This window comes from Anabas testudineus, chromosome 2, assembly GCF_900324465.2.
Source record: "Anabas testudineus chromosome 2, fAnaTes1.2, whole genome shotgun sequence".
In the NCBI taxonomy this organism is placed as follows: domain Eukaryota; kingdom Metazoa; phylum Chordata; class Actinopteri; order Anabantiformes; family Anabantidae; genus Anabas; species Anabas testudineus.
The window spans coordinates 27,165,250-27,182,004 of NC_046611.1; the positions used below are offsets into that span (position 1 = coordinate 27,165,250).

The 16,755-nt window shown below is 42.4% G+C and overlaps 2 protein-coding genes across 2 annotated transcripts; one reads left to right on the top strand and one right to left on the bottom strand.

Annotated features, from left to right (window-relative positions):
• The first annotated feature begins 307 nt into the window (after window positions 1-307).
• LOC113164769 (beta-1,4-galactosyltransferase 1-like) lies at window positions 308-3,694 on the top strand. The gene is made up of 2 exons (XM_026364233.1): window positions 308-1,625; window positions 2,179-3,694. Exons 1-2 carry the CDS (start codon window positions 1,218-1,220, stop codon window positions 2,845-2,847), a joined length of 1,077 nt encoding a protein of 358 aa, XP_026220018.1. The 5' UTR covers window positions 308-1,217; the 3' UTR covers window positions 2,848-3,694.
• Window positions 3,695-7,958: 4,264 nt separating this feature from the next.
• amer2 (APC membrane recruitment protein 2) lies at window positions 7,959-11,281 on the bottom strand. The gene has a single exon (XM_026361432.1). The coding sequence runs from the start codon at window positions 11,139-11,141 to the stop codon at window positions 9,057-9,059; it is 2,085 nt and encodes a 694-aa protein (XP_026217217.1). The 5' UTR covers window positions 11,142-11,281; the 3' UTR covers window positions 7,959-9,056.
• Window positions 11,282-16,755: the final 5,474 nt, after the last annotated feature.

Genomic DNA, 16,755 nt, shown 5'->3' on the forward strand with positions numbered 1-16,755 from the left:
ATAACATCACTGCATTGCCAGATCTTTGGCTGTGTTTTATCCAAACTTTATTGGACACTTCACATTTTTATGTTTCTGTTGAATACTCAACATGCTCTATGACAGAACAGGACACCATGCAGATGGCAAACATGAAAAGGCTGTTCATAAATACACAGCTCCTGCTGCCAGCAAACAAAGTTGGGTGGGATCAGTACAGCTAATCCCCTCACATTTTATCAGCAGTCACACAGGGTCCGTTTCCTTGTTACTGCAGACACTCCCCTCACTGAACTCTGCTATTGGTTCATCTACACATGAAAAGGAAGTCAACTGCAGTGTAGCTGCATTCTTACTGATTGTATACCACCAGTAACATTTCCACAGGAGACATTTAATGGATATGGAAATACCCTTGGTCTGGCTTCTTTAAGCAACTGACAGCCCTGCCCTGCCAGCTGTATTGTTTCAAAGGTTTAGCCCTTCCAGGATATACTCTTTCAAGAACGATAGTGAAAACAGAGAGACATTACAAGGAAGTCTACACGTCTACATAAGAGGCACGTGAAGACAAGTTTCAGCAGCTGGGACGGATCTCACATTGACTCTAAAGGATCTGGCTGAGGTCAGCTTTCAAGACCGACTGCTGCTGCTGTTCTTTGCGGACTTTTAGAAGAGTGCGTAAACCTGGTTTAGTCTGGTTTCACAGGACTCCGGTCAGACTATTCAGCACCACCAAGTGCACACCAATAGGGGGCCCTGTCTGACAACATACAGGAAGTACTTTTATTTTTCTATTACTCATAGTTGTGGTCCTGTATTTTTCAGAGACTAATAATTAAGCACATTTCCTCTTAGTAGAATACGTTTAGTGTTTTGTTTCCTATTGAATGAGCATCAGTCTCAAGTACTTGGAGATAATGTATGAAAGAAAAAAATCTGGTAATTTAATTAATCATTGATTATCGCTATTGAGGACTTACTTCAACACACGCAATGTTTCTTTTAAATTGAACCAGTCATTAGACTTTAGACCGGTTTAAAAGGCAACTATATTAATAAAAGGAAATATATAATTAATTATTGACTGCAGGTGGCCCAGCCAGATCAGATGACTTGAAAGAGGAAGTTGCTCAACAACATAAAAACCTGCCTAGTGGCTTTTGTGCTTGGAATACCTTTGACAGAAATACAGGTAGAGTAGCAGTGTGAGAGCTGTTGAGCACACAGCAGCAAAAATGCTGAGAAAACTCTTTCGAGCTGTGTCAGTCTTTGCTATCCTGAGTGTGGCGTGCTTTGGCTTGGTTTTGTTCTTTAATAAAAGCAGAGTTTCACCTGCTTTACATTTTAAACCTTATTATATGTTGACTGGAAATGACACTCTTCCTTGGATGATAAAGGAACGGGTTTCTTACCTGTGGACACTGGAGACTAAAACCCCAGAAGCTGCTCAAGTGGAGATACAGGCACCACCTGCCACAAACAAAACTTTGGAACTCTGCCCTGACATTCCTCCAGATCTTGTGGGACCCCTCCATGTGGATTTTGATTTTAAACGGACTTTGGATGACGTGAGGCAGGAATTCCAGTCTACTCTTCAGAAGGGAGGACGGTTCAAGCCATCTGAGTGCATCTCCCGACATAAGGTGTGTGAATGAATCTTGGGGCTAGTGAACATATTTTATTAAATTAAATGAAATAATATTAAATTAAATGACATTAACTGAATAACACATATGAAACTTCACATACTACGTGATGTTTCTTTTGTGCTTAAAATATATCGCATAATAGAGATCATATCAGGCCACATATTGCAGTTCAACATTAACATAATGTTGACTGTGATGTAAAGTTTGATCAACTTAGACACAAAACTTTCCCCACCGTCTTTAAAATGAAAATGAAATCAGTATGAACGAAGATAACGTTGTTTGTTCAACACTGTTATATTGACTTTGTAAAACTAAATGAGGTAGATTTATTTACCTTGATTCAAGGTAAACTCGCTCAATAAACATAACTCGACTATTTACACACACAGACAACCGCAATGTAATTAAATGTTGAGCAATTTACCAGAGGTATACATAAAATATCCACTGACTTTTCTTTGTGCTAAAACTTATATCAATATGAGACTAACAACAATAGTGGCTAGAAGATGCTTTACATTAAATATTGATGTCATTTGTTTAGGTGGCGGTCATTATCCCATTCCGAAATCGGCACGAGCACCTGAGGCACTGGGTGTATTATCTCCATCCTGTACTGATGAGACAGCAGTTGGACTACGGTGTGTATGTCATCAACCAGGCTGGAGAAGGCGTGTTCAACCGAGCTAAATTGATGAATGCAGGCTACAAGGAAGCACTGAAGGAATACGAATATGACTGCTTTGTCTTCTCTGACATAGATCTGGTTCCCATGGATGATCGAAACTTCTATAGATGCTTTGACAACCCTCGGCACTTGGCCGTGGCTATGGACAAATTTAACTTCCAGTTACCCTATAAGAACTACTTTGGTGGGGTTTCCTCATTGTCCAGGGGTCAGTTCTTAAAGATCAATGGCTTCCCAAACACTTACTGGGGCTGGGGTGGTGAGGATGATGACATCTATAGGCGAATAGTTTACCGTGGAATGACTGTTTCTCGGCCTGACTTGGTGACAGGAAAGTACAGAATGATTAAACATGAAAGAGACTTGCATAATGAGCCTAATCCAAAGAATCCTGACAAACTAGGTCGTACCAGGTGGACGATGAATAACGATGGAATTAATTCCCTCAAATACACGGTCAAGGAGATTGTGAAGGATATATTGTACACTTTTATCACTGTGGACATTGATGCTCCAGTAAACTGAAGGGAGGGGGTTGAACCTGTGGATCCTGAACTGGTGGTGATGAATGATTTATTAGTGTTTAAGTCTCAGGATTCAAACAAAGTTAGGGTGGCCCTGCGCCTCTTCTGTCATGGGTGGTTTCGTGTTGCTAAAGTCATCACCCAGTGCATCAAATAGCCCGTCATTATCTTATTTATTATTTAATTTTTTAAATTTTTTTATTTCACATGCCATCTCAATGTGAAAAGTGCCGTTAAAGAGTGTCGCTGGCATGAAAAATCAGTTCAGCATTTAAGCCTGGGGGGCTCACTACCAGCCAGCACTCATTAGCTTTGCCCCCTCTGAGTGTGTGAAACATGGACATTCAGCTTCACAGAAGTGTATATGTAACATCAGAACATGAAAAGTATGTGAAAATATGATCCCTTTAACATAATCAAGAACAGCTTTACTCTGCAAGGAAAAAACTTTTTGTACATGGTATTACTTTAGCTATAAGTGCTCACTGTGGGAAAAGGGGAGTTTGCAGCAAAGGAATGTTTTTGTTGACTGTACAGGACACTTAACCTTTCTTCTTGATTGACTGACATAGTTCCTTAGACTATAGTTTGATGTTAAAAATGATAAAGAGAAAATACATTTTGGTGGCAGTGTTTATTTTATAGGTTTACTTTTTGCGTGTTATTTATTGCCTTTTACATTAAAGCTGTGTTGTACACAATCCAAACTGATGTGGCGTACATGTTTTTGTGACATGTAACCATGTGCTTGTATGATGACTTGGATTGGCCATTGGGGCCAGTGCTTAGATTGTCAGTGTGACTCAAAGTTAAATTAAACTTACTTGTACTAATTACTTGTAAGCTCACTGAGTGACTTTGGTCTCTTTGTACCGAATTAATCAACTTGTTGTTTATATTCACGTTCAAGTTTAACACACTAAAGCACACATTAATGAAATCCTATGTCCATGATCAGAATGAAGCTTTAATGATCAATTATTATTTAATTAATAATCAATGGGTTGAACTTGTTTTGTTTTTTTTCTCCTCAATATTTCCTTTTAGAATTTGCGTTTATGTACAATCCACCCATTATTCTAACATCAGCTGTCATTGTCATCGATACACACTTGATGGAATGAACCTTTTTACCCCATTACCTTTTCATTTGTATTCTGGTTTCAGTTTCTTATAACGGGAACAGTATTTAATTCTTCCTTCCTCAGGCATCTTAAAGAACTGGAATGACCTGTTTGAGTGTTGAGAATCCCTTTGTTTTTTGTTTTTTTTTTAAATCTGTACATTGTCCAGTTGGCTCAGTTTTTTTTTTTTTTTTTTATTTATTTTTTGTCCTATTCTTTCCCCAAGCACAGTACTTGACATGTAAAGTATGCTGATGCATTCGAACGCCCCAGCAAGCGGAGAAATATGACCTGGGTGTTATTCATACTACATGGTTTCCCTGGATTTCATTCACTTTCTCTGACCTCAGGTTCTCAAGGGAAATTTTAACCAGCATTTGTAATTTAATTATTTTATTTAATTCACATTGTTTGCTGCTCACAAGCTCCAATTGAATTTGCTATTTAGTTGAATGTCTTGTTTTCTATTGTTGTGCAACACATGCTTGTTGTATGTAAGGAAGAATTTGTTGCTTGAACAGCCATGTGGTCTTTAGCGAGAGTAGAGAGTCCTGTCAGGCAGCTGGTGCATTACTCTAAACCAGATTTACCTGTGTCACTTTCTCTTAATCACAATGCCCTTGTCTTCATAGCACATCACACACGCCTATTCTCAGATTCTTTGTGCATGAATTATTGACAAATAGCAGTATTATACAACATTGGCCTGAGAGAAACCATTGAGAGAGTAAAAATGGTGGACGTAGTAGTGGAGGGGATGTCAGGGCCTGCCACGTAGCTGCTGTTGAAGTGGAAACTAGTGATGACAGAGAGGAAGATGAGAATCAAATCTTAGTTATTGCTTTTGATCAGGGACAATCAGATGGACTGGGTTTGTGTGTGTTTGTGTAATACACTGTCTGTGACAATATTTGCATGAGCATATCATCATGTAGGTTAGTGTGCATTTCCTATTTGTATAATTAACACTCCCACATCCTTTTTGCTCCCCACCCTCCTCTTTTCATTGGTTGACCTAGTAGGGTTACTATGGGAACGACTGTAGACAGGCTGCACTGCAGAAAGTGGGGTACAGATTTTGAATGGTGCTTCAGTCTTCGTTATACATGCACGCACGCACTCACACACACACGCACACACACATCTGTCACAGGATGAGAAAACTCCTGCTAAGATTATAAAAATTGGCTAGCAACTGTAATTTGAGCAGCTAAAATCCCTTAGTCTAGTAATTGGAATGGCTTTATGGGAGCTGTAGTTTAATACTATAAATAACTTTAATAAAATAACAATAATTTCACTCATTTATTCAGAAGTAGATGCTGCTTCAGCTTAGTCTATAGACTACAATAAACTTAGTATGATGTTTTAGGTTATCCTCCACATAATACAAAAACACCATACGCACGCCACAGCCTGCACATGCTACCCTCCTGTGAAAGACGTTGTGGCGCATGCACTGTGGTCAAATGAAACGCGAATCTCACGAGCAATAAAACATTCCCGTTCAGTTCACTTAGGGGTTTTGCAGCATTTGTCTTAGCTTGTCAGTAGCTTGTGGTGGTTAATGTTAGCAGAAGGTTAGAAAACACTGATGCTGTGCATCTGACATTGCTGAGTCAGTTTGCCGACTCTACTCTACTCTCCTCTTGTGTTACTAACATGCTGCACGTTAGCACAGTCTGCAGTTTCCTTATTATTATGTTGCTAACTCGGGCTGCTGTTCAACTAAATTTGCATAGGCTAGCTAAAAGCTTCATTTAAGAGCACTGAACTCTCACTCACAGACTCTAGAAACCCTCTTTGTTTCCTTTGCATTTAGTATTCACTTCATCCCTCATTTTATTCTTCCATCGTTAGCATTAGAACTCTTGTGTGCACTTACACCGGCTTTGTGCACTAAAACAAACACATACAGACACTCACAATGAAGATGAGTGTTGAGTACATTCAGCACCAAAGCATCAGCAGATTAATGATGAGATCAGCTGGCAAACACACACACACACACACACCAGCACGCACCATTCCCACTGTCAGCATTACTTGCTTTCATCTGGTGGGCTGGTACAAGTGAGTGTTATGGTCTTACGTAAGGCTTTTACATAAACCTCAGCTCAGCTAGGGTGGGGTGGGGGGGATTGCTGCACCATTACAAAGGGGATTCGTACTGCACCAAATCCTCCTCATACTGCACATGCATGCGCACCCACACAGCAGCAGCATACAGGCTTTTTCTATCAACATGTGTCTTACTTGGAACAATAATGAGAGTCTCCTTTTCATTTATATTGAAGACACACAGGTTCCATATTCCCTAGCACCAGCTGTGCATCTGCTGCCCTTCTTTTTCATCATATTGGGTGTCTGGCCTTGTCCTCATGTGTCTTTTCCCCACAGAGAGCTACAACACACAATGACACATCCATCAGGCTTTCTTCTCATCATTCAATAACATGTATCGATAATCTATTACTTCCAAGCCAGGATAACCCCACCAAAAACACCACATGCTGGGCAACAACAAAAGCATCTCTGTCTTTCACCCTCTCTCCCTTGGGGTTTTAAGCCACCAGGATGTGGGGGTGGAAACATGGAGGAGAGGAGTTGAGGAGAAAAGGACTCTGTCTTGTTTTGTTCTAAATGATGAATGAATAGCCCAGTAATAAAATGTATGAGTACTTGTGCAAATGTGGTTACAAACAGTCAGGAGCTCATCCATCAGTGCAAACACAGTTTCATTCATTGAATATGAAAAGTGGAACGATTTTACAGACAGACAGTAACCAAACAAGGAAAAACATAATGTGCTTTTCATTGCAGCTGATGATCACATGAAGACCCAGGTTTGTTATCAGAAACAAAAGAAAGAGGTATCAATGCACAATTAAATAAATAAATACAAGGGAGTGAGCTTAGGCAGCTGCATGGTGGCCTCAGTGGTAGATGTCATTGCTGAATAATAACCAATCAAGGCGCTCACATTTTGTTTACTGCGGCATGTAAGACGCAATATCATAAACCAAGGAGGATGCCATATTTAAACAAAGCCTGTTAAATACATAATGCATAATGGTTTATTCATTTCATGGTTCCCTACTTTTGGACCCTTTGGCCAACTGTTTTGGTCAACAGCTAACATGTTACATAATGGCGCCATTCTGTTACTTCTAATCATTCGTTTGTTAGTAGTCACTCTGAGGAAGGGAGAACGGATGTAGTACATCAAAAGAGTAAAGAGCACAGTGTAGGTAGAGAAAACATGGACAGATATTATTTATTCTCTAAATGACTTTAAGCCTGCCCTTTCTGATGTGGCGAGACAGACCTGGGATCAAGTGACTGGCCTGCACCACACTACACCTTCAGAGAGCTGAAACATGGAGCAGTGTCACTGATCAATCAAACTAAAATGACCCTCAAGTGTCATTGACACCCTTGTGATTAGGGTTAGAGGAAACTACGATGGCTTTTTTCCATGAAAAACCTTCTGTTTCACTGTGCTATCTGTAATTTGTCTCACTGAAAGGCCTGTGAGACAAGCAGGCTCTAGTTTGAGTCAGTCAAGACTCTGAACTAATTTAACATTTCAGATAAATTATGAGAATCAAATGCCTCCTCCACATCTGAAAGCATGTCAGAACCTCCTTGTCTTACAGTGTCTTTTTGGGACATAGCCTATTACAAAAACAGCATTGCAGGCATATGCCTCCCTGCCACCCATTAACAGCATGTACAGTAGGTTAGTAACTCACAACAGAAAGAACAGAAATCAGAGCATTAGAAACCGGAGCAATCACAGCTTAAGATCGGTGCAGTATGACTTGAGAAAGAGAAGCCAAAACACCCTGTATGAAATCCAGTGAAGAAGACTAGTACTAAAGTAAAGTACTTGATCTACTAAATAGAAAAAAATGGTTGATTGTGCATGTGTCGTTAAAGAAGAAAGTCATACAGTGTAGCTACAAAGACAATGTTGAAGGTTGAATAGTGTTAGATGATGTTCCCTGACCTTTGTGCCTTGAATGTGTGGCACTGCATGCAGAGAGGGGGAGAGGATGTTTGTGTGCATGTACAATTCTGCATGTGTGTGTTAGTGTGTTAAAGCGTCAGTTCAGAAGATCCCTCCTAGAAGAGTATTGCAATATTTTTGCAGGTTTCCATTGGTAATTCATCAGTGGTAAATCCCAGAGATCGGCATACTGTAGGTGTACTTCCAGTGAGGCGGTGGAGTATTGGTGAGATACCAGTGCCAAGCACAGTCCATCCACAAAAATAATTAACCAGCTGACAAAAACTAAAACCAGGAGAAACTGTGTTTCGTTCTGCAGATATAATTTGTAAGTAGGTAAGTAAAAAAAACACTGTTCAGGTTCTAGTACTTATTTGTATATATGCACACAAGTTTAATAATCAGTGAGCGGTCAGCAGAAGACCATCTTAAAAAAGGAAAATACACATACAGCAAAACAAAACACAGTGGGTTATTCCAGCCTGTGGACTCTGTTCCAGACCAATAGAGGATTTGAAATGTTTGGGACTTGTTTTCAACTTTGGCTCTAATATCGGAGGACTAGGAGGTAATTTTGTAGCAATGGCAAACAAACAAAAAAAAAGAAGATCTGATTAGGTCCTTACAAGCAAATTGAATTATGCCATGTGAAATTCCATACGAAATATGTAAAAGTCTAAAAAAGGTGCTTTGCTTTCTTCCTTTTTTGTAATTTTTTTATTTTGCAGTTAGCAATCATGAGCAGAATCAGACTCTCAGCAGGTCAGGAGTTTTTCCAGGAAGTTACAAAGCGCATGTCTATTGAAAGTCAACCTTCAAAGATCCAGTGAGGCCCCCGAAGTCTTAACCCAGCTTTTTGGAGTCTCCCTGTGACTTTCGTAAGTGAACAAAAACCACTTATTCTATTCTAAGCCAAAACGCTCAAGGAATGAGGGCTTTTAAGATTTGGGAGGCCGTTCGCACTGCAGCTCAAAATTTTACTCTGTCTGGGAAAAGTTGTAGCTCTGCATAGATGGCCCTGTAGTGTACACTCAAGCTTATACGTTAGTGGAAGAGATCCACCTATTTGAGATTCTACTTCTTGTGGGCAGTTCCCCTGGTTGTGCTGCCAGATTTGTCTCCAGAACGACGGACAGGCACCTTGGATACAGGGATTCTGGTGCGAGCTGGGGGAGGCGCTTGGATCTTTGGTGGAGAGGATTGTGCCTCTAGGACAGACGACAGTGCTGACTGGCTCACAGAGTGGGGAGGTGTTGTTTGTTTCGTGCTTACTGGGATCTTGGATTCCCGAGGAAGGCTGGTGCTGCCTTTCAATGATCGAAAGGACGAAGAGGAGGAAGAGGAAGGAGGAGTGGTTTGGGATGTGAGGCTCAATTTATATTCAGTAGATGGCGAGGGGGTGCTGTTCAGATCATCATCTCCCTCTTTCTCTTCACCCTCTCCTTCCTCCTCGGGGTCATTGTAAAGGTCATACAGGTGGTCTCCAGAGAAACAGTCACGTGATAGTGCCATCTTCTGGTTACGCTGCAGCCCACTCTCATCAGGTGTTGCTGTGGGCGTCGCAGACGGTGTGTCCCAGTAGCCCTCATCACTCAGTGGCTCTTTTTCACCAGGTGATGTAGGATGGCGGCCATGCGCCTGGGGGAGGGGGGGTTTGGCTGCTCGACTCCCTGCCCCACCAACTACCGGAATTTTACTTAGGCCCAGTGACTTTACCTGGGGTACCTTTCGATCTGAAATCTTGGGGGCTGTGGCAAGGTGGCTGCTGGGGGTGTTGGTGCGGGGCGGATAAGTGGAAGTAGGGGTGGCGGATGGAGGTTGATGTGATCGGGGCAAAGCAGGAGAGTCATCCCCAGTGGACGGCAGCATGTGCCATAGTCCCTGCATGTCTGCATCATCCACTCCTTCTGGGCTCGCCATTTCTTCCCCTCCACCCATGTAAGCCACCACACCGCTACCAGCAGGGTGCTGCTGTGGTGGTGGCGCACGGGTCCGGGCTGGGAGGGAGGCAGACACTGAGCTGGACGAAACAGAGAACATGGGCTGGGTGATCTGGGAGGGCAGAGAGGGTTTGGTCGGGGAGCCACGGGATGTGGCGCTGTTGATACCAACGGTTCTCCCAACACCTGCTCCCACACTCCCCGCTCCTCCCCCACTGCTGCTGCTGCTGGTGCCACTGCCCCCATTACCCCCTGGCCCCTCATCGTCTGCATCAGCAATAATGTCACCGCAGCCTGTCAGTGAATCAAAGCTCTTGAGAGATGTGACGTCAGTGAAGAGGAGAGAGCAGAGGCGGTCCACAGAAGGTTCTGAGGGTGGGTCGCCCGTGCTGCAACGATCCAAAGGGGGTGTAGCGAGGGAAGGGGTGAAGCTGGAAATTGAGGCTTTGGCTTTTTGGATGGGAGGGTGCAGTGGAGAGTCAGTGGGTGTGTAAGGAAAGGGGGAGTCTGGCTCAACAGATGGCCCCGGCATGGCAACACAGTGTGGGGGTGTCATGGTAACACTAGTAGTGGGAGTCTCTGTTATTTGGAGATTAGGTTCGGCCTCTACGTTCGCACAATCCTCCTGGTGATGCTGCAGAGGAGGCTCAAGAGTGAGAGTAATATCCTTCACCTTCTCAGAATGTGCAGTATCCCCATCCTTCACCTTCTTACCTTCCACCTCTTCCCCGTCTCCCTCGTTTGTTTTTTCCTTGCGTCTCCATCGCATGCTGCTGAAAAAGCCCTTTAGGCCCCTCCCTCTTCTCACAAGCCCCACCCCTCCATTTTCACTTGACCTAAAACTCCCACGCCGGAGTAGAGAGAAGAAACTTAGGGATTTGCTGAGAGACCTCACCGGTCCTGCCTCCAGGCTAGCCAGACCCTCTCCTCTCTGCCCATCAGCCTCGCTGTTAGAGCTTGTTAGTCCATCGTGGGTTTTGCTCCTAACAAGCTCCACTGATGCCGCCGAGCCGTTTCCATTCAAAGAATTCCCATTATCAGGATTTCTGTTGTTCCCGTTGTTTGCCCCTTTGTTCCTGAAGGAGAAGAAGCTGGCCATTCCAGAGCCGGTGCGTCTCTTTCCGAAGAGTTTGAAGGCAGCTTTGTTGATCTTCCCCGTGGGCTGAGGGTCACACTGTGTGGCCACAGGAGGCTCCACACACTCCGACTGCACCTCCATTGTCTAGCACTCTATTGCTCCCACTCTGTCGTCTTCCTCGAGCTTCTCGTCTGCCCTCTCTCTCTCTCTTTCTGTCCACACATGCGCTCACCCTCTCTCTGTCTCTGTCTCTGTCTCTCTATCCGCCCTGCTGTCTGATGCTCTTTCACTCCCACTCTGACTTGCTCTAATGCCTGCCTGCTGGTTTTCTCTCTCTGTCTCACTCCATCCCCTCCCCTCCCTCTGTCTCTCTTTCTCTCTCTCTCAGGCACACACATGCTGGGTGCTGCTCCTCGCTGTATCCATGGCAACTGGGTGGGCTAAGCAGCTTTCGTCAACATTGGCAGGCTGCCAGTGTCTATCCTCCACTCCCTCCCCCATCCTCTTCCTCCTCTCTCCCTCCTCTCCCTCCACCTTCTCTGTCACCAACGCACTGTTAGCGCTTTTCTTTTTGCTGCTCAAGCCCGCAATTCCCTGCTTCCATCCCTGCATGTGTCTGCCTAGGTTTGTACTGGAAGGAAAGGGGAACTGGGTCTGTAAGGTTTTTAAGACCCACTGCAAGGATTAAGGATTAGACACCAGATTGTGTGAGGTTTCTCAGTGGGTCATAAGACATAAAAGAATGGCTCATCTAGATTGGCTGTTTGGATTGGATGTAGTTTTTACAAGACTGTGGAACATGGGCCATTAAAGTGTGGAGCAGACCACTTATTCTTATCACTGGATGAATTTGTGGGTCTGTCTACATCATCCTACGATGCTGCTCATCAAGTGTATGAGTCAGGGTATAGACACTGACACACACACACACACACACACTCAAATGTGCATCCAATAGAGTTTGGGCCAGACATATAGGCCATATGGTCTTGAACCCTCTTCCATATGGACAGGCAGGGCCAGGTGTTCGAGAACTATGACAACACATCTCATTGTCATCCTTTTGTAACTGCTTAGCTAAGAAACTTTTGTTTCGCTTTAGCTATACTGTTAGAGTCAGCCTTGGCAACCAGCGGAGATTCTGTGGGCATGTAGAACAATTAACTGTTCACATACTGGTATCAACCTGTTGCCTTGTTGTTGTTGTGTTTTTCTTCTTTAAATTATACATGGAACATATGATATGCTTGACAAGTGGAATATATGCAAAGATAAACTGTGCTTATTACGAACAGTAAAAGATCTAATTAAATAAATTCACCACATCTTTCTTGTTGGAGGTAGCTCTCACACAATTATGTACATGTTATCATTGCCTGTGGTGGCTTCACGAAGAATTCTCCTGTTTTAGTCTTTTCTCCGCCTGGGCTATCCTCCCAACCCCCCATGAATCTCCCTGATACCCCAACCAACTTACAAGCCTCCTATCCCCTCCTTCCTCCCTCCCCTGCTCCTTTTTTCTTTCCTCTTCCTTCCCAGTCGCTGTGGGCACAGGCTCTCCTCTTCCAGCCCGCTGCTATCAAACAGTGTCTGCATTCATCTGCCCAAGGCAATGCACACATTACCAAAGACATGCTCACACCCACACAAATGCATTTTGAGGGCTTCCCCAGAGTGATGCACTAAAGCATATCTTTCTTATGCTCTGGCCCAATAAGAAAGATAATCTGTTCGCTCAGACCACAAGTAAGTCACCCAGCCAGCCTGCTTGCCAGTCTCTCAGTCACCCAGAGTGAGGTACATCAAGTACATCTGATACAGCTATGCTTGCAGGTCAGCTGGCTCTCGGAGGGACTTGAAGCTGACACTGAGCAGCAGATGCCTGGTGGATTGATAAGTGGCGACTGATGAAGATGAAACTCTATTTTGCTGCTTAAATAATTCAAACTAGAGATAAACACCAACACTAACATGCAATATTTGTATATTCTACATAACCATTATCATAATTCTGGCTGCCTGGATTAGTTGGATTTGGTTTGAATGGAGCAGTGGCCCACAAGCGTATTATGGTTATTTTGAAGTAGATTTGTCAGTTTAATGCAACCTGTGCTTTCTTAACAACCTAATGAATCACACACACACACACACACACACACACACACACACACACACACACACACACAGGCAATAGAAATACACACCCTATTGTTTTTAAACCCCCCGTCCCTATCTGTCTAAATAGGGCTCCCATTTCAGCCCCCTGAGTGAAGCTCAGCGCTAAGTGGGGCAGTTAGAGGACATCTTTTCTTTCTGACTCTCTTCTCTCTCTTATGTGTGTATCATTTGCACCATCCCTACATGTACTGTAGCAGCTGACAGTGCTTTTAAACTCTATGCTCTGAAAGTGAAGAGCCTCAGGATGCAAATATTGATGGTATTTAAAAGCACATGGATATAAATGTGTGTATGGCAGGGAGAAGTCTTAAAGGGATGCATAGACTGCATTATGACTACAGCATTGCGTTTAGTAAGATGGTGGAAAAAAAAACACTTGAACTTGCTAGTTTTTGTTAATATTTCAACATTTGCCATTGAAATAATATTTTCCACAAAGGCAAATAATCTGCAGCTAAAGACATGCAGTTGTTTATTTTTACCCATTGCAAGTGGGAGTGACTATTGCTCATCCTGTACTGTATCCATACCAATCAGCCACAACATTAATATCACCTGGTGTTGTTAATGTAGTGTTGGCAGGGGATCAGGAAAAAAAACGTAATTATCTAACTGAGAAATGAGATATGAAATGGCTATCAGCTACTGTGTCATGCCAGACGTCAACCACATTCTTATAATACATTCTTCTTCTTTATGCTCCTCCATCACCTTGGTCACTTTTTGAAAAATCAACTAATTACTTACTACATGGAAAACATGCTGTAAAAATCATGGGGTATTGCATGCAAAATTTAAACAAATGAGGTAAAGTCTAGCTGTGCAATATCCCCTTGATTGTGCAAAGGTACAAATGAGATAAAGGTATTTAAATGCTAAATTCCATAGTCTGATCTTTGCCTAAACCAGCACTGACCCGAACTTAACCAAATTCTAGCCTTAGCCAAACTTTAAACCAAATATTGAGCAAAAAAGTTAATAATTACTTTATGGGCTTTTTATTACCAAAGGAAGACGAGTTCCTAAAATGTGACAGAACATCAGAACATACAATCATTACAAGTACATGCTTCACCATCATCGTCTCTATGGGCCCTGTTGGTCAGAAGGTTTCAGTACAGAGGGTCTTGCAGCTCTGGATTAAACTAAACTATAGAGTGTTTGTGATTGTGCACGTGTATACAGTATTAAGCCCCCTAGGATTACCCCCTGTGCTCTTTTGTTACTTTGGCAATCATCAAGGAATGGTACTAACTCTTAATAAGCTGCTTAAGCAAAGACTGACAAACACTTTTAAATTCCAAAGACTATACACAATGTTATTTACAGTTCTGTGAAGTACATGCATTCCCCTCCTGATTTCTTCTCTTGTTGTTTTGCCTGTTTTAAGTTTTTTGCAGCAAAAAGAATTGATGGAATAGCAACAAGGCCTCAAAAAGGCCTGTGGGAAAGAAAGGTTTTCAACATATTAGTCCAAAAAGACTCCTGAACGGTGTTGATCAATTGTGGAAGGATTACAAAGCTATTTGGGATTCCACAAATCCACAGTGGGAGACGCTATCTGCAAACGGAAAAGACCTGTAACAGTGAACCTTCCTAGATGTTTCAGACCTTCCAACATTAGTCCAAAAGCACCACCATGACTCATCCTGTAAGTCATAGAAGATCCTCCAAAGGTTATCATGGCTCTACTATCAGAGAGACACTGGCGAGGTGAAAATTACTACTAACCCACAAGAACATTTGGTTCATTTGGATTCTCGAGCATGGAGGTGGGAGTGTAATGTTGTGGGGATGCTTTGCTGCTTCAGCTGCTATAATTGTACCAGTAGTTTTATACTTTGTTTAAAACATTGAAACACACACACAAAAAAGAGGTTTAACATTTTTCACAGCACTGCCCGCATAAAACAAACACACAAAAAATCTCAATGTATTCTTTAAATACAAGATGTTAGTACACAAGTTTCTGACCTTGTCACAGCTGCATTTTGACTCATCAATGCACAAAAGGCACAAGTGTTGTTCACAGCATGGCACAGAAGGCACAGACATTTCAGTTATGCCTGTGCTACAAAAAGCAATTTCACATTGATGTGGGTGTAGGAGCCTTCATTGTTTTATACTTTGGAGTTTGACTATGGTTGCACACAAACAACAACAAGTCCCTTTTTGGTCTTTGGTTAAATATGATGCTCTATGAAGTATGAAAATCAGATCAGAAGATCAGATAGTGATGCCTTTGCATAAATATGCACATAGTGTCAGCAAAATAATGTTCAGCAAAGTCAAAAGCTGACCTAGCTAGAGTAACAACAAGTTGTCAACAGCATTCATTCTGTAGGGGAAGTCACAGAAACAACGATGTCCTGTTGGATCTCCATATTAATAAATGACTTACTATTCAAATTCAGATGAGCCAGATTACTTATGTAAAGCTGCTATCATCAGTCTGCTGTATGTAAATCGTCTGGTCAGACTTTATTGCTATTATACCTGTTCCTCTCAAACTAAAGAAAAGAAAAGCTTGAAGTGATATAAAACCTGCATAAACAGTTGATCAGTGTGATATTTAGACGTTTTTGGGTCGTCACAGGCAGATGTGAGAGAATGCTCACACATATCCCTGGTTACACAGAAAATGACGGGTTTCTATAAAAATTGTTGTAATGTTGTTGAACGATCAGCTCAGACGGGAGCCCGACATGTGCCATCAAGTCAATGAACAGCAAGAGAAAAAAAGACAAAGATACATGTGACAGTGTAAGGCACTGATGGGTCATGCAAATTGTTGTCATTGTGCATATCTATGAAAAGTGTGTGTGCTTATGCAGCATACATGCTTATGTAGACTGTCTGTGTGTATATAGACATTTTACATGTGTACTGGACGTGTTTATGTTCAGTGTAAGTACAATATTCCATCTTTGTCCTGAGGAGTCGGGGTACCGATGTGAACGGCACAGAGCCCTGGGAGAGCCCTCAGCAGCTTGTCTGGGGAAGAGACTTCTCAATGTTTAATGTGAGGTAACATGCAGAAGTAGGCTACACGAAGACACAGAGAGCAGTGACACAGTGTCAGCTGGGCTTAAACCCGACTTTCAGTGCTGTCAACATTTTTACGTGAGCCAGTAATGGTTAACACAGTAATTTGGTTTTCTTTTTACAGGACAGTTTCTGCTTACCTACCCAGTAAATAGTCATGGTTAGTTTAGTCAAGTAGCAGAATGTGTTGGATCTTGGTTATAACTTCAAAACAGTATGAATTTTACAGGTTAGTTTCTTCTTGCTCTCTAGGTAAATTGTACAAACACCTACAAGAACATACCCAGTACCTCACTGTACCATGACACCGGAGGAAAACTGTTTCTGCTGGGGTTATTACAGGTAAGTATAAGGTGAATGATTAAATGAGCCTTTTTGTAAATGGTTGTTGCTATGACCAATAGCTGCAGTGGTTCCCAGGTTTAAAAAGTATGTGAACCTTTTGGAATTCTGTGCTGTTCTGCATTCATTTGTCGTTGAAAACAACCATAAAAACCTCCTAGTGCTAGTGGAAAATGTATGTGATGTCATG